At 42.9% G+C, this 26527-nt stretch overlaps 1 protein-coding gene and 1 long non-coding RNA gene across 19 annotated transcripts in view; one reads left to right on the top strand and one right to left on the bottom strand.

Annotated features, from left to right (window-relative positions):
* The window catches only part of PAAF1 (proteasomal ATPase associated factor 1), a 55163-nt gene that overhangs the window by 20801 nt on the left and 7835 nt on the right, over positions 1-26527 (bottom strand). For 9 of the 18 annotated variants that reach the window (XR_014814597.1, XR_014814598.1, XR_014814596.1 and 6 more), the window contains exons 4-7: positions 22251-22340; positions 12883-12981; positions 11568-11718; positions 2673-2867 (exon numbers count right to left, since the gene is read on the bottom strand). Coding sequence is in view for 8 of the 18 variants with exons in the window: in XM_084975193.1 (XP_084831319.1) it covers positions 2673-2867; positions 11568-11718; positions 12883-12981; positions 22251-22340 (535 nt within the window). In the remaining 10 variants the exon portion in view is untranslated. Of the gene's footprint in view, positions 1-422; positions 2868-11567; positions 11719-12882; positions 12982-22250; positions 22341-24151; positions 24221-26527 lie in introns of those variants that run through there. The other 9 variants (XM_084975191.1, XM_005667103.4, XM_084975190.1 and 6 more) reach the window with 6 other exon arrangements.
* LOC146399717 (uncharacterized) lies at positions 3223-8211 on the top strand. Its single transcript, XR_014814650.1, has 2 exons — positions 3223-7220; positions 7428-8211. It is a non-coding gene; the product is annotated as an uncharacterized LOC146399717 (long non-coding RNA).

The raw sequence follows: 26527 nt of genomic DNA, 5'->3' as shown, positions 1-26527 counted from the left end.
GCAAAAAGACAAAAATAAAATAAAATGTGTATAGCCTGAAATCTCTTTTTCTTGTGGCTGCACCTGCAGCATGTACTAGTTCCTGGGCCAGAGACTAAATTCATGCCATAGCTACAACCTGAGCCACAGCAGTAATAATGCCAGATCCTTAACCCACTGAGCCACCAGGCAACTCCTAAAACAATTTTATTTACCACTAACTGCACATGTATCACCCTTTGGGAAATAATCCACTAATTCCCCAAGAAGGGCCAGGGATTGTGGGGTAGTCACAACAGTTTTAGTTCTTGGGCCACAGTACATCTATATGGGAAGTTCAAGAGCATGAGGAGAGTACCTGTAGACTGTCCAAAGTGAGGGGCAAAATTAACCCAAGTGAACTGAAAACCTAATGTCCACACAAAAAACTACTCAGGGATACTGAGAGCAGCTATATTCATAATTGTCTACATATTGAAACCACAACGACGTCCTTCAGCAGATGAATAAACTGAGATACAGCCAGACAATGGAAACTGTTCAACACTAAAAAGAAATGAGCCCCCCCAGGCCTGAAAAGACATGGAGGAATCTTTTTTTTTGTCTTTTTGCCATTTTCTTGGGCCAAGCTCACGGCATACGGAGGTTCCCAGGCTAGAGGTCTAGTCAGCTGTAGCCACTGGCCTATGCCAGAGCCACAGCAACGAGAGATCCGAGCCGCATCTGCAACCTACACCACAGCTCCCAGCCGGATCCTTAACCCAATGAGCAAGGCCAGGGATCGAACCCGCAACTTCATGGTTCCCAGTCAGATTTGTTAACCACTGAGCCACGACAGGAACTCCGACATGGAGGACTCTTAAATGCACATTACTAAGGGAAAGAAGCCAATCTGAAAAGGCTACCTAGTTTATGATTTCAACTGCAACATTCGAGATAAGGCAAAAAGCATAAAGAGTAAAAATATCGGTGGCTGCCAAGGGTTATAGGAGAGAAAGGGACAAACTGGTGGAGCAAAGAGAATTTTTCAAGCAGTAAAACTTCCGTACGATACTATAGTGATAGACACATGTCATTAAACATTTGTCCAAACCCACAGAATGCACAAGAACAAGAATGAATCCTAGGAGATCCTGCTGTGGCTCAGCGGGTCAAGAACCTGACTAGCATCCCTGGGGATGTGGGTTTGATCCCTGGCTTTGCTCAGTGGGTTAACGATCCAGCAATGCCGTGTGCTGTGGTGGTCTCAGAGGCAGATCCGATTTGGCGTTGCCATGGCTGTGGCATAGGCTGCAGCTGCAGCTCTGATTCGATCCCCAGCCCAGGAACTTCCATGTGTCACAGATACAGCCTTAAAAACAAACAACAACAACGAAACAATGAATCCTAATGTAAGTCTTGAACTTTAAGTGATAATGACGTACCAATGCAAGTTTATCATTATTTGGGGGGGGGGGGGCTGTGCCTACTGCATATGGAAGTTCCTTGGCCAGGGATCAAACTCATGCCACAGTAGTGACCTGAGCTGAAGCAGTCAGTCTTAACCTGCTATGTCACAATGGAACTCTGCAAGTTTATCAGTTTTAACAAATGTACCACTCTGATGGGGGGATGCTGATAACAGGGGAAGGTACGTGGGTGCAGGGTCTGAGGTTTGAGAACTCTGTACTTTTTTGTCGTTTTAGGACCACACCCACAACATATGGATGTTTCCAGGCTAGGGAGTCAAATTGGAGCTCCAGCTGCTGGCCTACGTCACAGCTACAGCAACACGGAATCTGAGCTGCATCTGCGACCTACACCACAGCTCACAGCAACACTGGATTGTTAACCCACTGAGCAAGGCCAGGGATCGAACCTGTATCCCCATGAATACTAGTCGGATTCGTTTCTGCTGTGCTACAACAGGAACTCCCTCTGCTCAATTTTATGCAGACCTAACTGCTCTAAATAATAAAGTCTGTTTTTTTTAAATTTGTTTTTGTTTTGTCATTTTAGGGCCACACCCATGGCACATGGAAGTTCCCAGGTTAGGGGTCAAAATGGAGCTGTAGCTGCCAGACTACGCCTCAGCTGCTGTGGCAGATCCAAGCCGAATCTGTGACCGACACCACAGTTCTCAGCAACACCAAATCCTTAACCCCTTGATCGAGACCAGGGATTGAACCTGTGTCCTGATGGATGCTAGTCAGATTCGTTTTCGATGAGCCACCATGGGAATTCCACCTCTATACTCTACCCCTGCCCTAATTCCCATTCTCTTATCCTTCCTGTTCTTGTCTGTTCAACTTGAATCCATCCTCCAAGGTTCAAGACAGTTTTTTTTTTTGACACCCTTCTCATCTATACCAACCTAAAACACTATCTTCTTTCAAAAAACGATTATATTTTGCATTAAGTAAATCATTAAGTTATTTCAGCCAAAATTTCTGTTCTCTGATCAATAGGCATTAGTCTCATCTGCTAAATTGAGTATGGTGGTACTTACTCAAAGGGAGTAACTGTAACATGTACTTCCTTTGCAGATTCCAAAGCAACAGAAACATGTAGATATCCAATAAATACTAATCTTACGGTGAAAATAGCAATACCAGCTCCAGAGCAGGAAAGAACAAAGAAGAAAAGAAGAAACTAAGGCAAACACTAAAGGAGTCTAAGGAACAAAATAAATTCATATACTGTTATCCACTTACTGGGTGTCTGCTCAGGGGAGCCGAGGTTTATAGAGTTGTCAGCAGCACCCACAGCCACTCCATTGATGGAACAACCACAGTCTGCAATGACTCCCAGGCAGGCTGAGCGGCCGCAATCCCAAAGTCGAGCTGTCCCATCTCGAGAACCAGATACCACATTCTTGCCCCGCTCAACAATAGCTGTATCTAGGATACCTGGCAGAGAAAAAAAAAAAAAGACCCTAAGATGAAGTGGAGAGTAAAGGAACTCCAAGAGCAGAGAAAGATGTGCGTCAATGACTCCACTCCTTCACAAGCACGTACTGGATAAATACTACATGCTGGGTACATTCAAGTACCAGGGAAAGAAATACAACGGAGTTCCTGCTTCCCAATGGGTCAAAGACTGGCTGTGCGAGCCAGACATGGAAAAAGAAGCGTTGGATTTAATTTTTAGAGACATGTTCTAGAGCAGTGGTTGTGAAGTTTTTGTTTTGTTTTGTCTTTTTTTTTTTTTTTTTTTTTTTTTGCCACTTCTTAGGCCTCTCCTGCGGCATATGGAGGTTCCCAGGCTAGGGGTCGAATCAGAGCCGTAGCCACCAGCCTACACCAGAGCCACAACAACTCGGGACCCGAGCCGCATCTGCAACCTACACCACAGCTGACAGCAACGCCGGATCCTCAACCCACTGAGCGAGGCCAGGGACCGAACCCGCAACCTCATGGTTCCTAGTTGGGTTCATTAACCAGTGCGCCATGACGGGAACTCTGTTTTCAAGTTTTTATTTGGCTTTAAAATCTGTTTTTTAAACAAAAATTAAGTAGACACGTTAAAGAGTTCAGTTGGAAAACTCATTGTCTTAAAAGACCCTGCTGTTATCATTGAGAACGAGCTGAAAGGGCTAGTCGTCTCCTCATCGTAAAAAAGGATATGACTTCCCATCTGGCCAAGATGGAGTAGCCCCATTCCTCCCAGGTCCTTCCCCTTTCAACTAAAAAAACCCAAAAAACAAAACCCAGGCATAAGACAACAAACAAGTATAGGAAAGCCGAAAGATGTAGATAAGAAGGGAGCCCACCTGAGGACCTCAGGACTTGAAGAACAAGAGGCAATGAGGCCTTCCATATACCCTAAACAGGACAATGTAGACGCCTTTAACATAGAACTGATTAAAAAAACAAAACAAAAGAGGCACAAATTATTTTTTTATTTTTTTGCTTTTTAGGGTTGCACCCGAGGCAAATGGAGATTCCCAGGCTAGGGGTCCAATCTGAGCTACAGCTGCCAGCCTACACCACAGCCACAGCAACGCAGGATTCAAGCCTCATCTGCAATCTACACCACAGCTCATGGCAATACCACATCCTTAACCCATCTGATTGAGGCCAGGGATCGAACCCGCAACCTCATGGTTCCTAGTCAGACTCGTTTCCGCTGTGCCATGAGTGGAACTCCAAGAGGCACAAATTAAAAACAAACAAACAACAACCAAAAAATTCCAAGAAAAGTGTGATGCCTCAGGCATAAGACTGTAAAATTGTAGCCTGGGAGCTTGGGGTTAATAGATGCAGACTATTGCGTTCGGAATGGATTAGCAATGAGATCCTGCTGTGTCACACTGGGAACTACATCTAGTCACTTATGATGGAGCATGATAATGTGAGAAAAAAGAATGTATATATGTATGTGTAACTGGGTCACCATGCTGTACAGTAGAAAATTGATAGAACACTGTAAACCAGCTATAATGGAAAAAAATAAAAATCATAATATCTTAAAAAAAAAAAAAAAAAAAAAAGGTGGCCTAACAGAACAGAAAGCCTTTTTGGCAACATTCATCTTACTCAAACAGTAACAGAAAAACTGCCACCTCCCCTTCTTCAAAGTTTCAGTGGGCTGAACAGGGAGTGGTCTACCCTACCTCCCACAGAAGCGGGAAGCAGCGCTCCAGGTCCCCCTGCCCCGGCGACAATGACGCTGCCCAAGCCCAGAGGTTACTGTCACTGGGTCCAGGGGGGAGCTGAGCCTCTACCCTTACCCAGAAGCACCAGGGAGAGGGGCAAGACAGGAGGGAGCAGGAAGTAGCACTCTACCTCCCCCAAGCCCTCCTCTGGTGGCAGCCAGCAGGGCATGAGCTGAAAAGCACATGGGGAGGCAAGGAAGTGGTACAAGCTGAGGTGAGCCAAGTTGGTGCCCACTTTCACCAGGAAGGGGTCAGCAGGGTCGAGGGGAAGCTGGGCTTCTACCTCGCCTGTCTGCAGAGAAGTAGTGTGAGCCAGTGCTCCATTTTTGCCAGAGCAGCGTTAGAGCAGCCCTGCAGGAAGCTGAGCACTCACACCTCCCAGCCCCTGCATCGCATCTCAACAGGGCGCCGCCTGCTAAAAAAGATCATGTAAGATCCACAGTGTTATAATATCCAGAATGGTCACAGATTTTATAACTTTTGAAGCCCTTTGTTATCCGTTATCTGAATATACCTGCTATGGTCCTCGGCCTCAGGAGCAAACTACATAAAAATGCCGAGATAGTCACGGACACCAAGAGCTACAAACAGGGGCCTGTGTGTGACAGCACAGGACTGGGGAACAGAACGGTGGTCCGACACTGTAGTGATACAGGCAAGGCTAGCACTGATTTTGCAAACACCCCTTCACTGATCGTATTATAGATGCTCAACAGGCACCTGTAGGCTGAGTAATAAGAGTACCTGACCTAAGGGTGTGCTTAGTGAACGAGTGCTCTTTGGCTCATTCTTGTTCTCAAAATGAGATGACTTCAAACATATAAACCTTGACAAGAACTCTACAACAATTCGACATAAGGTACAGGTGACAGATGACCCATGAAATTAACCACATGCCTCAGCTCTTACTGGAAATTTCACTTTGAAAGTCTTTTTCAGACAAAGATGAATTAATAAAAAATGTCACATTTTGAACCCTGCACCACAATGGGAATTCCTTTAACTATTTAAAAATGTTAAGTTCCATGGAAGCAATACATGATCTAAAAAAAAAAAAAGGTGTGATGTGTTCCCGTCGTTGTGCAGCAGAAACGAATCCAAATAGAAACCATGAGGTTGCGGGTTCGATCTCTGACCTCATTCAGTGGGTTAAGAATCCAGTGTTGCCATGAGCTGTCGTGCTGGTCACAGACACGGCTCAGATCCCACACTGCTGTGGCTGTGGCTGTGGCCAGCAGCTGCAGCTCCAATTCAACCCCTAGACTGGGAAACTTCATATGCTGTGAATGCAGCCCTAAAAAGCAAAAAAAAAAAAAAAAAAAAAAAGTTCTGAAAAATATGCAACCAAAGTATCATGCTAAAACTAAAGCTGTGGCTAGGGAGCTGTGAATGGCATTAACTGTGCACAAATTTCAAGTAATGCTCAGTAAAGAGCCATCCATTTTTATGAAAGTAGAGTTGAAAATTATTACCCTCTTTCTAGTAAAATGTCATTTACAACATAGCAGCATCTAGCGTGGCTCTACTCATTCTGAGACAACAGGAAAAAAAGAAAGAGGAGCCTTACAGGAGCAGGAACCTGTGAGGAACTACTTTAAGAAGATGCTATGAGGAGTTTCTGCTGTGGCTCAGTGAGACTGGTGGTGTCTCTGTAGCGCCAGGGTAGGGGTTCGAGCCCTGGCCTGGCACAGTGGGTTAAAGGATCTGGCGTTGTTGCAGCTATGGCTTAGGTCGCCAGTACAGCTCAGATCTGATCCTTGGCCTGGGAACTCCATATGCCTTGGGGTGGACAAAAAAAAAAAAAAAAAAAAAAAAAAGAAAAGAAAAGAAAAAGAAGTTATGAAAGTAGCAGGAATGTGTTTGTAAGACAAACAGCCATGGCTAAGACTTAACAGAGCTGCAGAGGGTTTAGTTATCCAAACAGCCACAAGTACTCAACATATAAACCAAAATGAAAATAAAACAAAAAAAGCACTTGCAATCAAGAAAAGATGCAACTAATCACATATAAACATCTTAGTCAGTCTGGGAAATAAAAATGTTAGATGAAATTATGACTAAAATAAGGAACAAAGCAAATTTCACATTTCTAGACAGGTTTTTAACAAGTTTACTCTCTTCAGAGCCTTGAAGCACCTACTATTCCTTGGAGGTAGCAGATATTATTTCAAAGAAAGTCCATGAGTTTGAAAAGAATGCCCCGAAGTGCTGAAAAAACAATCTAGTTTCTCAAATGTAAGCATCTTTCCCATCTTGGTGAGCAAAAAACTCAACCAACTGAAATGGTATTTCATTTGGCCTCAGTATTTTCACAGACTATGAAAGATCTGGTGCTTATTACAAATAATTAAGATTACAAATACGTATCTCCAAATTCACCAATCTTAATTAAATGGCCTAGCAATTAAAAAACTTCAAACTGATTTAAACACACTTTAGAGACACTTAGCAAACTCATATATTAGAAACAGAAAACTGAAGTTCCCTGATGGCCTAGTGGATCCACTAAAGGATCCAGAGCAGTCACTGCTGTGGCATGGGGTTCAAACCCTGACCGGGGAACTTTCACAAGCAGCAGGCACAACCAAAAGACTCTCCCCAGAAGGTAACTGGGCAAGGCCAATGGGAGAAAACCACATCTTTCTGGACCCCATGTTGGTACCCCCCATCTTTAAGGGATACAAACCCCTATAAGAGGGGGGGGCTCTTCTCCCCCTCCCAGCTGTCCTGGGAGCTGTTTGCTTTCCTAAAATAAAGACTTTGCTTGCTTGCAAAAAAAAAAAAAAAAAAAAAAAAGACTCTCCCCAAACAGAAAACTACTTTTAGTTTATCTTTTCATTAGAAAGGTTTAGAAACACACACATCTTACCTCTGCTTACTAAGTAAAAACACTCTAATCCTTTACTATAAAATATGTTTCTAAAAGTATTATAAAAGATCAATCAAATATTAGATTAAAAAATGTGTACTCTATAATGCCATTTGCAGCAACATGGATGGAACTAGAGAATCTCATACTGAGTGAAATGAGCCAGAAAGACAAAGACAAATACCATATGATATCACTTATAACTGGAATCTAATATCCAGCACAAATGAACATCTCCTCAGAAAAGAAAATCATGGACTTGGAGAAAAGACTTGTGGCTGCCTGATGGGAGGGGGAGGGAGTGGGAGGGATAGGGAGCTTGGGCTTATCAGACACAACTTAGAATAGATTTACAAGGAGATCCTGCTGAATAGCATTGAGAACTTTGTCTAGATATTCATGTTGCAACAGAACAAAGGGTGGGGAAAAAATGTAATTGTCATGTATACATGTAAGGATAACTTGATCCCCTTGCTGTACAGTGGGAAAATAAAAAAAAAATTAAAAAAAAAAAAGTGTACTCTGAAGTAGCTGTTGCGACTCAGTGGTAATGAACCCAACTAGGATCCATGAAGACACAGGCTTGATTCCTGGCCCCACCCAGTGGGTTATGGATCCAGCATTGCCGTGACCTGCAGCATAGGTCGCAGACACAGCTCAGATCTGGTGCTGTTGTGGTGTAGGCTGGGAGCTGCAGCTGCGATTCGACCCCTAGCCTGGGAACTTCCATATGCTGCAGGTGCGGCTCTAAAAAAGACAAAAAAAAAAAAAAAAATCTCCAGAAAAATGTCTATTCTATTAGAAATAATTTCTACTTTTCACATTTGACAAGTATGTTAAAATAGCACAAAGTGTAAATTTCCTGGGAGGGTTTGGAGTTTAGTATCATATTTATATGAACAATAATAACAATTATTGTGCACTTATTAAATACCAGGGATTATGCTAAATCTCTCATATGTACCATCTCATTTAATACTACTATTACCATTCTACACTTAAGGAAATGAAGGTTCAGAAAATTTAAGCAACTTGCCAAGGTTGTACAGACTGTAAGTGGAAGATTAAGATTTGTAAGTTTCCAAATCCTATTCTTAACCCCTCTACTGTTCTGCCTCCCTTTAAAAAAAAATTTTTTTTTTTTTTTTGTCTTTTTGCCATTTCTTGGGCCGCTCCCGCGGCATATGGACGTTCCCAGGCTAGTGGTCCAATCGGAGCTGTAGCCACTGGCCTATGCCACAGCCACAGCAACATGGGATCTGAGCCTCGTCTGTGACCTACTCTACAGCTCATGGCAACACCGGATCATTAACCCACTGAGTAAGGCCAGGGATCGAACCTGGAATCTCATGGTTCCTAGTCGGATTCGTTAACCACTGCACCACGACGGGAACTCCTAAAATTTTTTGTCTATTCTAGGGCTGCACCCACAGCATATGGAGGTTCCCAGGCTAGGAGTCGAATAGGAGCTGTAGCTGCTGGCCTACACCACAACCACAGCAACGCAGGATCTGAGCTTCTTTTGCAACCTACACCACAGTCCACGGCAATGCCAGATCCTTGACTCACTGAGCGAGGCCAGGGATGGAACCTGCAACCTCATGGTTCCCAGTTGGATTTGTTGACCACTGAGCCACCACGGGAACTCCTGTACTGACTCCCTTATGACTATGTTTCCATATACTAAAAGCAGTAAGCAAGCCAGGGACTTAACTAAGCTAAGATTAAAAGGTATCTTTTACAACAGATTTTATTACAGAGCTACTCTATTAGTGTTCTAGTGGTTCTTTGCAATAAGCATCAGGTTATTTTCAGTCCAGTCTTCCTTTTATTTATTTATTTGGCCAAGTCCACAGCATGCAGAAGTTCCTGGGCCAGGGATCGAACCTATACCACAGCAGTAACCAGAGCCACAGCAGTGAGAATGCAGGATCCTTAACCTGCTGAGCCAGCAGGGAACTCCCCAATCTTCTTTTACATCCTGCTTGCCAAAACTTATCCTAGGCAATAAAAGAACACGTTCTCATTTGTGCCATATTTTAGATTCCACATAAAAGTGAATTCATCTACAACACAGAAATAAACTCACAGACACAGAAAACAGACTTTGTTTGCCAAGGGGGAGGGGAAAGGGAGTGGGATGAAGTGGAAGTTTGGGGTTAGTCGTTGCAAACTATTACACTTAGAATGGATAAACAGTGAGGTCCTATTATGTAGCACAGGGAACTATAACCAATTTCCTGGGATAGATGGTAAAGGAAAAGACTAAAAAAATGTATAAGTGAGTCACTTTGCTGTACAGCAGAAATTGCCACAACATTGTAAATCAACCATACTTTTAAATTTTTTTTATTTTTTGCTTTTTAGGGCCACACCTGTAGCATATGGAAGGTCCCCAGGCCTCACACCTTTAAGGTGGCCAGACCCAAGATGAATCCCTCAGTGTTTCTCTAGACTCCTCTGGCTCCTGGACTCCCCAGCTGCACAGGCCACTATGACTCCTCAGACTTGTCAGTTCTTTGGGCTGAATTTGAGGAAGGCTGTAAATATCCCCTCTATTCCGTTTCAATGCACCCATGTATTTAAGACATAGAAGTAAATCCATTTATTTGCTAAGGTTAACATGTATGTTTGCTAGTGATTTGTATGTAATCTGACAAACCCTTATAAAAAAATATTAAAACTTAAAAAACCAGAGCACCTGCTGTGGCTCAGGGGGTTAAGAACCCTACTAGTATCCATGAGGATTCAGGTTCAATCCCTGGCCTTGCTCAGTGGGATAAGAATCCAGCGTTGCCACAAGCTGCAGTGTGGGTCTCAGGTGCAGCTCAGATCTGGCATGGTTGTGGCTGTGGCACAGGCTGGCAACTACAGCTCAGATTTGACCCCTAGCCTGGGGACTTCCATATGCCTCAGGTACAGCCCTAAAAATTAAAAAAAAAAAAAAAAAAGGAAAGAAAAAAACAATCCAACTGCAGTGGCTCAGGTCACTGTGGAAGGGCAGGTTCGTTCCCTGGCATGGTACAGTGGGTTAAAAATATCCACAGCTACACCTTGGATTCACTCCCTGGCCTGGGAATTTCCATATGCTGCAGGTGTGTCTGCAAACAAAGAAAAAAAACCTTAAAAATCAACCTCTACACACAAATTATTTATAATATAGTTGGAGTTCTCTTGTGGCACAATGGTCAAAGGATCCAGCATTGTCACTGCAGTAGCACAGGTTTAGTCTCTGGCCCAGGAACTTCCACATGCTGTGGATATGGCCAAAAAAAAAAAAGAGAGAGAGAGAATATTATTTATAATATAGTAACAAAGCAAAACCACTGCATTAAATATCATAAGCACAGGGTAATACACAATTAATTCCCAAATGAGTGGTACAGATGATGTGTCTTATGGGTCCAAAGAAAGGAATCAGGTAAGAAATTATTTAGAGATGTTATTAAAGTTTCAAAAACATCCAAGCTTGTCAAAATAAAAATGGCATATTTATCACATTATTTTAACACTCCAAATTAAGGATAAAACGTGCCTAAATTATATTTTTTCCTAACAAACTAACCAATCAAGTTACAGAGGGAAAAGTGTTCTCACTCTGTCTCTACTATCTGATATCAGCTGTTACATGGTTCACCCATTCAAAACAGTGGAAGTGTCGTGTAAATCCACTGAAATCGACAGTCAGCACCAAGCTCTATCTGATGTCTGGTGATGCAGCTCTTTGCAACCCAGCTTTTATCACTGCCTCAGCTAAAGGACGAAAGAGAGAAAGAGAAAAAGCGGGCACACCTCTCTCTCTCTCTCTTTCTCCAAGCACACGAGTAGATAACCTCCCTTGAAGGCTTTCTTCCCCTCATCAATTATGGAAAACAATGATCTACCCAAGGCAGTTAGTTCTAGATCACAACAACAAGACTGAGCAGGCGAGGAATTTCTACTCCTTGTGGCAATATCAGTGCATCTAAATGGCCAGTTGGATGGATTATGTGTGTTTTTGTGGACAACTGCATTCTCTATCTTTTTGGTGATTCCCATCTGGGGATCATTAGAGCAGCCTTTGGGAGAAGTCACTCTTCATACCTCCTTTGTGACCTTTAAAGGTCACTACGCAGCTAGCATCTTCAGCTGACCAGATCTTTAGCTGGGCGTCCATTCCCCCACTCAGAACCACAAGGCCTGATGGGAAAAACCTGCAACAATTCACATCAAACACATGTCCTTCCAATACTCTCTGGAAAAACAAAAGAAAATTCCATGCTAGTTCTTTTGTCCTCCCACATCTGTGGTCCTTTAAATGAAATATCTACACGCTGGATTTTATTATTTTATTCTATTTTATTTTATTATTTTTGCTTTTTTTTTTTTTTAGGGCAGCCCCCGCGGCATATGGAGGTTCCCAGGCTAGGGGTCTAATCGAAGCTCCAGCTGCCGGCCTACATCACAGCCACAGCAACACCAGATCCGAGCCGCATCTGCGGCTCATGGCAGCTCACGGTAACGCCAGATCTTTGACCCACTGAGCAAGGCCAAGGATCAAATTCGCAACCTCATGATTCCTAGTCAGATTTGTTTCTGCTGTGCCATGAGAGGAACTCCTACATGCTGGATTTTAAAATGAAAGAGGTTCAAAGCATTTTTTTTTTTTTTTTTTTTTTTTTTGCCATTTCTTGGGCTGCTCCTGCAGCATACGGAGGTTCCCAGGCTAGGGGTCGAATCAGAGCTGTAGCAGCCAGTCTACACCAGAGCCAGAGCAACGCAGGATCCGAGCCGCATCTGCGACCTACACCACAGCTCATGGCAATGCCGGATCCTTAATTCACTGAGCAAGGCCAGGGATTGAACCTGCAACCTCATGGTTCCTAGTTGGATTCGTTAACCACTGCGCCATGACGGGAACTCCTCATCTGTCTACCAGGTAGTGTTCTAAGGGTTGCTGGCTCCCTTTCCTGTGCTTCGGCTACAGATGTTGTGAGTCTGAACTCCATGGCTCTCATAGCCATCCGAAAGTCTATATATAAAGAGCTAAGAAAGCTTGAGGACTCTTTTACCCATCTTTTCTTAAATTCCGCTGCTCCGTTCAGGCTGGGGTCCTCAGCCATATAGTCAGGGTTAGGCACCTAGTTACTGTGTCCTAGAAATGGATCACTGAAGGCAGTTCAGACCAAGGGACCATCCACTCAGTCATTCACTAGCCTGGCTCTTCCTCTGTTTCAGCCCCAAGTTTTTTCTGGCAAATTACCAAACTCGGGCATGGTTCTCAGATCAAGAAACAGAAGAATGAAGGTCAACTGAAGTGCAGTAGTCCTACAGTTTCATAATGGGCCACTCTTCTTTCCACAGCCCAGTCTAAGAGTTCTCAGATGTAAGTCCCTGAAAGTGTAAACAAAGCCTTTACCCTGAGCTCTCCATTGGAAGCCTGCCAGATTTTCATGCTCCCATCGGTACTAGAAGACACCCCAAGGCCTCCTCCGCTGGAAATGTCCAGGCATGTTATCTGTTCAAAAGACAAAACAATCAGTGCTACAGATGAGGACGTGCTCTTCCTCCCTTGAAACATGCTGTAAACCTCTCCCATTTCATCAAGCCTAGATGTCCCAACACAAAGGACATGGGTTTCATGTGAAGGCTGAGTTATCATCACTGATCCCCCAACAAGGCCAAAACCCTTTATTTCTTTTCTTTTCTTTTTTTGTCTTTTTGCTATTTCTTTGGGCCACTCCCAAAGCATATGGAGGTTCCCAGGCTAGGGGTCGAATCGGAGCTGTAGCCACCGGCCTACGCCAGAGCCACAGCAAGGCGGGATCCAAGCCACGTCTGCAACCTACACCACAGCTCATGGCAACGGCGGATCATTAACCCACTGAGCAAGGCCAGGGACCGAACCCGCAACCTCATGGTTCCTAGTCGGATTCGTTAACCACTGCACCACGATGGGAACTCCAAAACCCTTTATTTCTTGAAACGAGAAGATATCCTTGCAGTCATCTATAATTTCCTGCTTCAGCTAAAAATTTCCCTATTCCCAAATCATTTCCATAGTTTCCATCTTTTGCTATTTTAAAATTAAGGAGTTCCCTGGCAGCTAGAGGTTAAGGATCTGGCATTATCACTACTGTGGCATGGTTTGATCCCTAGCCTGAGAACTTCTGCATGCAGTGGGTGTGGCCTAAAACTAAAAAAAAAAAAATTTTAATAAAATTAAGATACCTCTCCTAATTCTTTTTTTGTCTTTTGAGGGCAGAATCTGCATTATATAGAAGTTCTCAGACTAGGGGTCAAGTCAGAGCTGCAGCTGCCAGCCTACACCACGACCGTAGCAATACCATAACTGAGCCGTGTCTGTGACCTACCCCACAGCTTGTGGCAATGTTGGATCCTTAACCAACCAAGTGAGGCCTGGGATCAAACCCACATCTGCATGGATACTAGTTGGGATTTTAAACCGCTGAGCCACAACAGGAACTCCCACCTCTCCTAATTCTTAGGATCCCACTTAAACAAAAGACAGACCTCAAAGATGCATCAAAAGGATTCAAGGAAAAGCAAAGATGCTTCCAATTTATCTTCCCTCTATAAAATCTTAATTGTACGTGAGAACATGTGTATGTATTTCAGAATAAGTAACAGAATTCTCAGATTCACTTACACAATTTCAATATACATGCTTACACAATACCCTGACCCCTTTTTTGCTTTTTAGGGCCTCACCAGCAGTATATAGAAGTTCCCAGGCTGGGAGTCGAATCAGAGCTACAGCTGTTGGCCTATACCACAGCCACAGCAACGAGGGATCTGAGCCACATTTATGACCTACACCACAGCTACTTAACCCAGAGTGAGGCCAGGGATGGAACCTGCATCCTCATGGATCCTAGTCGCATTCATTAACCCCTGAGCTACAAAGAGAACTCCCACAATACTCTCTTTTAATTAAAAAAAAACCCACCTCCAGGAGTTCCCATTGTGGCTTAGCAGATTAAGATTCCAACTAGTGACAATGAGGATGTGGGTTTGATCCCTGGCCTTGCTCAGTGGGTTAAGGATCTGGCATTGCTGTAGGCTGAGGTGTAGGTTGCAGATGTGGCTTGGATCTAGTGCTGCTGTGACTGTGGCCATGGGCTGGCAGCTACACCTCCCTAGCCTGGGAACTTTCATATGCCATAGATGAGGCCCTAAAAAAAAGACAAAACAAAACAAAAACAAACAAACAAAAAAACCACACCCAGCTCCAAACACTCCAGAAATGCAGGACTGAGATATATAATCCCAATTATATTCCCAGTAGCCATGATTCTCATATGGCCTAAGTTAATAAGAAAACTGTGGGAACTTTGGCTTTAATTACTCAACCTTCCGTTTTACATTTCTATGCCAATTAAGCCATAATGAATAGGTTTGGCAAGAAGTAAAGGGATATGCGGTCAACTCTAACACTAAAACTTTTAGATTCTTTATTTTGCTTCCTCAATAAAACAACTGTTAACCATAGCTCCTTTATTTATTTACTTTTTAGGGCTGCGCTCGAAGCATATAGAAGTTCCCAGCCAAGGGGTCCAATCGGAGCTACAGGATCTGAGCCATGGTTGTGACCTACACCACAGCTGATGGCAATGCCAGATCCTTAACCCACTGGGCGAGGCCAGGGATTGAACCTGAAACCTCGTGGTTCCTAGTCAGATCTGTTTCCGCTGCACCACAATGGGAACTCCTGCAGTTCCTTTATTTTTAATGATTATGACAATAATTACCATTTATGTCCTGCTTTATCATTTACAAAACATTTCCAAATACACTGGTTCATTTGCTCCTCCTAATACTCCCATTCTGCTCCTAGCTTTTCGTTGGTGGATACCGCCTCCACATTCTAGCTGGGAGACATCGCTCACATCTATCTTTCCTCTCCGGGACCCCTGCTACCACCCTAATCCTGGGTCTTAAATTTGACTACTGGTATGGTCAATTTCAACTCTATTCTGGCTCCCCTAGCTACAGATTGAGCTAAGCGTCAGAACCATGTCTAGAAATTTCTTATACAAATCACAGGCTATGTACATAGTAACTACTCAAAAAATAGAACAGTTTGGGAACAAGGATGAAATACCTCATCAACACTAGATGACAAAGGAACGGCATCTCCCCTGTATCAACAAGACCAGCTACTGTTCCCATTCACAGGGTTCCAGAAACAACACATATTTAAGCACTTTCCTACTTACTCTGAAATCACTTTAATCCCTGAATCACTTTAATACAGCCCAACCTCTTTCCCGAATCGGGTGACATTTATCAAACTGCCTGATAGGAATCTGCATTTGGTGCACTCCTCAAACTTAGAGCTCTTACTCCCCTGCTCCTACCAGTACAACTATGTGTCACCCAATTCAGTAAATGACACCACAATTCCACCCAATTCTCAAGCCAAAATTTTTGGAATTATCCAAAGTCCTAATTTTCTCTCACACCTCACTCACATCCAAGTCACCGGCAAAGCCTGTGTGGTCTCACACCTCTGCAATAGAGCCTCTACACCACCGTTCTATCCACTGCCACAACCCCACTGCCCGGAAGAGCACCTGGAATACAGTGCATGATTAGTAAATGGGTGAATCACTTAATAACGAGCTCAAGTAAGAGGAAGGGAGAATAAGAAATAGAATAAAAGAACAATTAATGATTTTTTGAAAAATGATTTACTCCTCAAAAGCTACGTGGTCCTAACTCTGTCAAAGCGTTTCCACCCCCCTCTCAGGGTCTTCAGCTCTGTGTTTGTGTACTGTGGTGGCTGTCAACCAGGGCCCATTTATTCCTAGGGGGACGTTAGGCGAAGTCTGTAAGACATTTTTAGTTGTCACAGCTGGGGGCAGTGTCCCACTGACAACTTGTAGGTAGAGGCCAGGGATGCTAAACATCCTACAATGCATAGAACAGCCCCCTACAAAAAAGAACTACCGAGGAGAGTTCCTGCTGTGCTTCAGCGGGTTAAGAACCTGACACAGTGTCTGTGAGGATGCGGGTTCGATCAGTGAGTTAAAGATCTGGCGTTGCTGTGAGCTGTGGCATAGGTCATAGATGTTAGCCTGGGAACTTCCATATACTGCAGGTGTGGCTGTAAAAAAAAAAAAATAAAGTTATACAGAAGTTCCTGCTGTGGCACATCGGGTTAAGAATCTGACTGCAGAGGCTTGGCTCACTGTGGAGGCCTGGCCCACTGTGGAGGCCTGGCCCGCACAGTGGGTTAAAGGATCAGGCGTTGCTACAGCCTCAGCACAAGACAGATGGGGCTCGGATTCAATCCCTGGCCCAGGAACTTCCATATGCTATGAGTGTGGCCATTAAAAAAAAAAAAAGAATTATTCAGCTTAAAATGTCAATGGTGCCAAGGTTGGGAAACTCTGATGTATTGTTTTGCATTCTCTCAGTTCATACGTGCTCTCTGGAGGGGACAGTGATATCGTGTTATCTATCTCAGTTACATATTTTTGAGGCCCTAGTTCTTAGACTGAAAAAGCAATTAAGTCTGAACTATTCATTTCTTCCAAAGTGATAGAACATTGAAAAGTAGATCAGGAAGTCCCACTGTGGTGCAGTGGAAACAAATCCAACTAATATCCATGAGGACACAGGTTCGATCCCTGTCCTTGCTCGGTGGGTTAAGGATCTGGCATTGCCATGAGATGTAGTGTAATCTGGCTATAGCTCCGATTGGACCCCTAGGCTGGGAACCTCCATATGGAGTGGGTGTGGCCTAAAAAGCAAAAAAAAAATAAATAAATAAAGATCTATTCTTTAATCACAGCTGAAAAACAGATTAATGGGGCAATTTAAATTTTGTATAAAGATGAGAATTCGAGTCCTCCAGATAAAGGATACTTTGTAGGGCTGTGACATGCTAATCATTTCAAAAAGAATGAAGTTATTAGACCCCTATTTCAAACCAAATAACAAAGTATGAAATGTGGAGTTCCCATCGTGGCGCAGTGGTTAACGAATCCATCTAGGAACCATGAGGTTGCGGGTTCGATCCCTGGCCTTGCTCAGTGGGTTAACGATCCGGCGTTGCCGTGAGCTGTGGTGTAGGTCGCAGACACGGCTCGGATCCCACGTTGCTGTGGCTCTGGCGTAGGCCGGTGGCTACAGCTCCGATTCGACTCCTAGCCTGGGAATCTCCGTGTGCTGCTGGAGCAGCCCAAGAAATGGCAAAAAGACAAAAAACAAACAAACAAAAAAACACAAAGTATGAAATGTAAAAAATTAAATAAAAATTCAAATAAAATACTGTATTTATAATTTTATTTAACAAATACATATTGTGCTTGCTGTGTTCTGGGCAAAATTCTAACTGCTTCAATCCTCATAATAATCCTCAGAGATGAGTATTATTTTTATTTCTATTTTGCAGATAAGGAACCTATAGTACAGGAAAGTTAAGTACCTGGCCTAAAGTCACACCGTAAGTAGCAGAACCAAAATTTGAAACCAGGGGGTCAAATCCAATGAGCCTATCTCTAGCTCTTACCCATTATGCTGTGTAATTACACGTAAACGTATCTAAATCTTGGACTATCCTAAGGTAATCACCATAAACTGACAGGCTTCATTATCTAGAAAATTAAATATATGTCAGAAGAGACCAAAAACAAGTAACAGTAAGTTAGCAACAACCATCTGCAAAAATATGGCAAAGGATCAATACCCTTAATATAAGGAGAACTCTTACTGGATAGGGCCTTGTAATAAGTCAATTAATCAGGAGTTCCCTTCATGGCTCAGCGGTTAATGAACCCGACTAGGATCCATGAGGATGAGGCTTCGATCCCCGGCAGCAATCAGTGAGTTAAGGATCTGGTGTTGCCGTGAGATGTGGTGTAAGCTGAGGACGTGGCTCAGATCCAGCGCTGCTGTGGCCGTGGTGTAGGCCAGCCGCTGTAGCTCCGACTGGACCCCTAACCTGGGAACCTCCATGTGCTGCAGGTTCAGCCCTTAAAAACAAAACAAAACAAAACAAAACAAAAATAAGTCAATTAATCAAAAAATTCAGTTAAATAGGAAATATTAAAAAATGATATGGAGTTCCCATCATGGCTCAGTGGTTAACGAATCCGACTAGGAACCCTGGCCTTGCTCAGTGGGTTAAGGATCTGGCGTTGCCGTGAGCTGTGGTGCAGGTCACAGACGCTGCTCAGATCCTGCGTTGCTATGGCTCTGGAGCAGGCTTGGCAGCTGCAGCTCCAACTGGACCCCTACCCTGGGAACCTCCATATGCTGTGGGGAGTAGCCCAAGAAATGGCAAAAAGACAAAAAATAAATAAATAAAATAAATAAATAAATAATGATATATAAACATCTACATTTTAACTCAAAATATATACATGTATATTAAAATTCACTAATCACATTAGTCCACTAATTACTACAGGGAAGCTTTACCTTGACTTTCTTATAATAAACTATAACCAAAAAGTACACAACTTCCACATTCTTTAAAGCAAGGCAAATCTCAAATCTTGAGTCATAGCTACAAAGCAATCTAAGCAAAAATTCATCCAGGATTAAAAAAAAAAATTACCCCTTACATTTTATTTTTATCTTGTCCACCCAAACTAAAATAGCAGGTTTGAAAAAGATCCTCCTTATCAAGCCTTTTTTTTTTTTGTCTTTTTGCCTTTTCTAGGGCCGCTTCCTGCGGCATATGGAGGTTCCAAGGCTAGGAGTCTAATCGGAGCTGTAGCTGCTAAGCCTACGCCAGAGTCACAGCAACACGGGATCTGAGCCGCATCTGCAACCTACACCACAGCCCACGGCAACGGCAACGGCGGATCCTTAACCCACTGAGCAAGGCCAGGGATCGAACCCGCAACCTCATGGTTCTTAGTCAGATTCATTAACCACTGAGCCACGACGGGAACTCCCTTATCAAGTCTTTGCAAAGCAATCAATTTAGTTTTCAAAGACAAATGGGCATCATAACTGACCCCTGTAATCATTCACCTTAACTTACAGCGGCAGGATGCAGACCTCAGAGATCTTATAACCTGCAAATGCGCTTCGGGCATGAGTCAGATGGTTTACAGAGGAAATGCAGAGCAACAAGTGACTCAATAAATCAGTGAAACAGAAGGCAGTTAGAAGATACCAAAATCCTTATAATTTATATTCCCTGTGACTCAGCAACTTTTATAAACGTATTCTAATTTCTTATCTTTGTGAGTAAAGAGTTAGCTATGTCATCAAAGTATGAAGTCATGAATTAGGAAAAAACTGAATATCCAGAAATGTGAAGTTAGAAAAATAAATTATAATAAAGTCATACAATGGAATACTATGCAACTCAAACATAAAATGATGTGCATGATTATTAAGGAATAAAAAGTTATAAAACAGCTTGTACTGTAAAATATTTAAAGAAAAAAGGTTGGGGGAATCAGGTAAAATAATGATATATAGGAGTTCCCGTCGTGGCGCAGTCGTTAACGAATCCGACGAGGAACCATGAGGTTGCGGGTTCGGTCCCTGCCCTTGCTCAGTGGGTTAACGATCCGGCGTTGCCGTTGCCGTGGGCTGTGGTGTAGGTTGCAGACGCGGCTCGGATCCCACATTGCTGTGGCTCTGGCGTAGGCCGGTGGCTACAGCTCCGATTCGACCCCTAGCCTGGGAACCTCCATATGCCGCAGGAGCGGCCCAAGAAATAGCAAAAAGACCAAAAAAAAAAAAAAAAAAAAAGATACGTAAAGCTCAGCATGGCACTGGCACATCACAGGCAATCAATAAATGTTAGATATTACTACTATGATTATTATTTTACTTTTAAAAATTGAGATGTAGTTAAAATATTATGTTACAGATATATAACACAGTAAGTCAATTTTTAAAGGTTATAGTCCATTTATAGTCATAAAATAGTGGCTATATTCCCTTTGCTGGGAAATACATCCTACAGCATCTCTGTTTTAAATTTTTTTTTTAATTTTTTTTTTTTTTAATTTGTTGTTGTTGTTGTTGTTGTTGTTGCTATTTCTTGGGCCGCTCCTGCGGCATATGGAGGTTCCCAGGCTAGGGGTCTAATCGGAGCTGTAGCCACCAGCCTACGCCAGAGCCACAGCAACGCGGGATCCGAGCTGCGTCTGCAACCTACACCACAGCTCACGGCAACGCCGGATTGTTAACCCACTGAGCAAGGGCAGGGACTGAACCCGCAACCTCATGGTTCCTAGTCGGATTCGTTAACCACTGCGCCACGACGGGAACTCCAGCATCTCTGTTTTATACACAGGTGTGTCTACCTCTTAATCCCCTACCCCATCTTGCCCCTGCTCCCCTCCCTCCCCTCACCAGTAACCACTAGTTTATTCTCTACATCTGTAAGTCTCATTCCTTTTGGTTTTATTCACTAATTTTATTTTTCAGATTTCACATGTAAGTGATATCATTCAGTATTCGTCTTTGTCTGACTTATTTCACTTAACAATAAGTCTACCTATGTTGCTGCAAATGGCAACATTACTATCATTATTATTAATAAGTGCTATACAACAAAAGCTCATAGGAGTTATCTTTACAGAAAAATGAGGTGATTTTCACGTTTTTCTATTTCCTAAATTTTCACCACTAAATATGCATTTGTTTTGGAATAAGGGTAAAAAAAAAAAAAGGGATTTTTCAAAATGTATCACACAATAAAAAGCAGGAAGCTTTAATATAATCAGTTTATCCACCTATTTCTCACTTCTGTTTCCAAAATATCTATGGTAGGGGAAAGGGTTTCATCACAAAGACTTTTGAAAATTACTCCTCGGTGTGCCCATTGCTGCGCAGTGCAGACAAATCCAACCAGTATCCATGAGGATGTGGGTTCAATCCCTGGTCTCACTCAGTAAGCTAAGGACCCCGGGATCCAGCATTTCCTCGAGCTGCGGCATAGGTGGCAGGCGCAGCTCGGATCTGGCATTGCTGTGGCTGTGGTGTAGGCCAGAAGATGCAGCTCCAATTCAACCCCTGACCTGAGAACTTCCATAGGCTGCAGGTGTGGCCCCCCAAAAAAGAAAAATACTCCTTAATACGCTGTAGTTGGAATTTTGAGAAAATGCCCCTGTCTTGTAGGCAAAGGGACAGAAATAAGAGTGGTTGCAAATTATGCAAACACCAATTACTATTATTATTCAAAAGACAGTAAGTAGCTCTGCTAAAACGTATAAAAGGACATTTCATACAATTCCTTTAAGATTACAATGAGTGTTGGAGTTCCCGTCATGGTGCAGTGGTTAATGAATCCGACTAGGAACCATGAGGTTGTGGGTTCGATCCCTGGCCTTGCTCAATGGGTTAAGGATCCGGCGTTGCTGTGAGCTGTGGTGTAGGTTGCAGACGCAGCTCGGATCCCACATTGCTGTGGCTCTGGCGCAGGCCGGCGGCTACAGCTCCGATTAGACTCCTAGCCTGGGAACCTCCATATGCTGTGGGAAGCGGCCCTAGAAAAGACAAAAAGACAAAAAAAAGATTACAGTGAGTGTAGCAATTAATATAACATTGTAAATCAATTATATGTCAATAAAAAATAAATTAAAAAAAAAAGACTACCAGTGAGTGGATGTAATAGGACCCAAGCACCAGCTTTGCCAAACATATCATACTTTTTCAGTTGTATTGTCATTTAATGGAAAGTAAATGAAAAACACATAATTATGAATGTTTATATAATTAGACAAGTAGATAAATGAAAAACTAACATGCTATTACACTTTCCCCATATTTTATCAAAGTACTTACACTCTTTGCATGAATTCTTGAAAAAGTAGTATATGGTGCCAAAAACTTCGAAGATGCATTTTCCTTTGGACATGAAATATGAATGCTCTTCTAAACAGAGAAGGAAAGACGATATCTATCAGTAAATCTACTCCAGCGGAATTAAAGCTTCTTAAAGAAAACGTTAGGATGAAAGAAAACTCTTACCTTTTAAGGGTATCCTAAGCCTCCCTCCCCAACCCACAAAACTACCAATCTCCCACAGAGCAGCAGTCCTTTTAACGCAGAGAGCTGCAATTTGGTACATTGAGTCATTATGTGTTTACATTGAAATAAACTGTCCCATAGAAGACACACCAACAATAAAATACAAGTGACAAACATGAGAACATGACTGTTGGGAAGAAAATCTATCAGTATTCTCAATTAGCACTGGGGGAAGGAAGAGGATAAAAGGATATGAGGAGACAGTACCAGCCTCCAGGTGCAGGGCCAAAAAAACTAGTCCAAAAGCAAACCTGCTGCCTCTAGGATCTTTCAGGAAAAATGTGAGACTACGGACACGTCTAATTACCAGAGTGAGAAAGCAGGTGGAGGAGATCAGGGCAACACACAGGCTCTGTCAGGCGTGCCGAGCCGTTTCCACCCAGGACTTCAACCGACTACTCTCGTTCAGGCACCGGCCATCATCATCTACCTGTCTCAGGGTTCCCGTGTGTTCTGTCTGGTCATCACCACCTGTGTTTTAGCTACTGTAGCAAGATGGCACCAGTGACACGGCAGTAAACGACACCTAGGACCAGATGTTAGATTCAAGTGACATGACCTCCTAAAGTAGACTTTGTAGCCACTTAAGGTAAGAAGGTTGGTGTTTCAAGGCAGCATGTGTAGAGGTGTAAAAGGCCTGGGAAACACCTCCTCAAGGACTCTTGCAATGTGAACACCCCTTCCTCTAACGGGCAGAGTAACACCACCATCCCCTAAGTGCACAGCTCCTACACAGAGCCAAGGTGCTCTCTCACCAAATGGGCCTCACCTATTCTCTCTTCTGCAGTAGTACTTGAAAGTTTCTGGAAATTCTGCTGGACAATAAAAATGTCTTCAATAACCAAGATTTTCTGAACCTCTTTATAAGGCTAATCTATGCATAATAAGCACAGTCCTCACGGGATATTAGAAAGAACAGTTTCAAAGTTACAACCGTCTCATCACTGATAATCAATATGCCCTTATTACAGGCCTTTAGAAAGACAATTAGATTATCTATACAAACAGGACTTTCTTAGCCAGCATATCTATGCCTGGCTGCCTGCAGGCCTTTTATTAAATGAGGTTCTGCTTCTAACTGCATGGCAAAGACCACAGAGCTGCAAGGGAGCTGACCCAGATTTGGAATTGTCTCCTGTACCCGAAACTAAAGTGTCAGCTAAACTCTCCTGGCTAAACAGTCATTCCAAGCAAGGACATGAGGGGCTCTGAAACATGAGTGTTTGGGCCTCTGTAAGAACTGAGTTTGCTCTCAGGACTATTTCATTTCTTTGGGGCTAATTATATAAAAGATTTCAAGAATCAGTGGTTTTCTCCTGCTTATCAATCCTGCAAATCAACCTTCAATCCATAAACAGACTATGAAGGAAGATAAATGCTGAACTTCCAAAAATGTCAACAGTGGAGAATTACGTGTTAATGAAAATATTTTAAAGAAAAGCTGCAGGAGATATCAAAAGAGCAAAATTCAATGTGAGGAGGAAGTGTGAGTATTCCACATTCAGATAAAATTCAAAGTCAAACTTTGTATCGTTCGGGATTAGGTTTTTAAGCATAATGACAGATTTATTTAACAGAACAATGTCGCAACATGAAATAGCAAAGTGAGTCATGGCAGTTAGGAAACAAATGAATGTTCAACCATAAACACTTACTGTCTGACCCAGTAGGTACATAGCAGAAATTAGCAATGATGTTGGAAGAGATAAGAATTGAATCAGGGCCTGAGTACAAAGGGAAGAAAGGAAGTCAGCACCCAGGCTGCAGATGGATACTAGCAAAACACCGAGGAAAAATGTAGGCTTGCAAGGTGCATTACACTTGAAGTTAAAAGAACCAGGTTTCAATTATGACATAGTCTACCTGGCTTTGATTAGGGGTTAATTAACCTCTCCTTTTTGTCTTTTTTATTTTAGGGCCGCACCTTCGGCATATGGAGGTTCCAGGTCAGGGATCTAATTGTAGCTGTAGCTGTTCGTCTGCACTACAGTCACAGCAATCCAGATTCAAGCCGCATCTGCAGCCTACACCACAGCTCACAGCAATGCTGGATCTTTAACCCACTGAGGGAGGCCAGGGATCAAACCTTCGTCCTCATTGATGCTAGTCAGATTCATTTCTGCTACGCCAAGACGGGAACTCCCTAATTAACCTGAGTCTGTTTGCATATCTGCAAAATGGAAATTTAAAATGCCAATCCCGGAGTTCCCACTGTGGCACAGCCACTGCAGTGGCTGAGGCTGTTATAGAGTTGCAGATTTGAGCCCCAGCCCCACACAATGGTTAAAGGATCCGGCATTGCTGCAGCTGTGGTGCAAGTCACAGCTACACCTCAGCTTCAATTTCTGGCCCAGGAACTACCATGTGCCATGGGTGTGGCCGTAAAAAAATAAAATGCCACTCCCACAGGATTGACATGATAAACAATAATTCAATTTTGAAACATTTTACAGCTTCCTTTCATAGGCATTCTTACTCCCCAGCAATCAGCCTATGAGGCAGAATATTATCTCCATTTTTAGATGAGGAAACTGAGGCTCAGAGAACTAAGTTATTTGTCCAAAATCATACTGTTAGTAAGTGTCAAAGTAAATGGACTTGGAGTCAGATCTTCTAGCACTTTCTACAACAGTTTTATGAGAAACAAATATAAAATATATAATAATATAGATAAGTAAAAAGGACCCACTGTATAGCACAGGAAGATCTGCTCAATACTTTGTAATAACCTATAAGGGAAAAGAATCTGAAAAAGAATGCATATATGTATATGTGTAACTGATGCATGTTGCCACACACCTGAAACTAACACACTGTAAATCAACTATACACCAATAATTAAATATATATATAAAATGTGTCGCCTATGACTTTGCACAGAGGGTAACGAATGAACATTTGCTAAAAAAATAATTTTTGTGGCCATGCCAGCAGCATACAGAAATTCCAGGGCCAGGTTTTAAACCAGGTTCACAACAGCAACAATGCTGGATCTTTAATCCACTGAGCCACCCCAGAACTCCTAAAAATCTTAGGTAAAAAAAAAAAAAGATTCTCTATTCTTATCAGTACACCTGAAATATTTTATAACTGAAAGAGCTTAATTATACAAAAAAAGAGAGGTTGGTTCACCCTTTGGGAATCATCTCACTACAGTGTATTGAATGCAGCCATCAAAACGAGGAAGGAGGAGTTCCCCTCATGGCTCAGTGGTTAACGAATCCGACTAGGAACCATGAGGTTGCAGGTTTGATCCCTGGCCTCGCTCAGTGGGTTAAGGATGCAGCATTGCCGTGAGCTGTGCTGTAGGTCGCAGACTCGGCTTAAGAGATCTGGCGTGGCTGTGGCTGTGGCTGTGGCGTAGGCCAGCGGCTACAGCTTGAATTACACCCCTAGCCTGGGAACCTCCATATGCCGTGAGTACAGCCCTCAAAAGACAAAAAGACAAAAAAAAAAAGAGGAAGGAAAGTCAGAACAATCAATACTCAGTCTGAGCATCTGCTCACCTCAAAGACCAATGGGAAAAACTATTAAGTACTAGCAACATAGGTCTTCACCAATCTGGTGTGGCCAGATTATAAAACTGTGCTGGACGATATGGTAGGCACAGACAGCTACCAAGTACTTGAAATGTGGCCAATGAAATGAGGAACTGAATTTTTTTGTCTTTGTTTTTGTTTTGGGCTACACCCATGGAAGGCAGAAGTTCCGAGACCAGGCTCAAACCACTGCCACTGCAGTAACAATGCCAGATCTTTAACCCACTGAATTACAAGGGAAGTCCCAAGGAACTGAATTTTTGTTTTTATTTAAAATTTAATTTAGGAGTTCCCGTTGTGGCTCAGTGGTAACTAACCTGACTAGTATCTATGAGGTTGCGGGGTCAATCCCTGGCCTCACTCAGCAGGTTAAGGATCTGGAGTTGCTGGGAGCTGTGGTGCAGGTTGCCATCACAGCTCGGATCTGGCATTGCCACTACTGTGATGTAGGCCGGCAGCTAAGGCTCCATTTTGACCCCTAGCATGGGAACC

The sequence above is a fragment of the Sus scrofa genome, chromosome 9 (assembly GCF_054392235.1).
Source record: "Sus scrofa isolate SSC_HxYL_T2T_F1_AM1 chromosome 9, Sscrofa_HxYL_maternal_Yorkshire_Landrace_v2.0, whole genome shotgun sequence".
In the NCBI taxonomy this organism is placed as follows: Eukaryota; Metazoa; Chordata; class Mammalia; order Artiodactyla; family Suidae; genus Sus; species Sus scrofa.
This window is presented reverse-complemented; position numbering and strand designations above follow the sequence as displayed.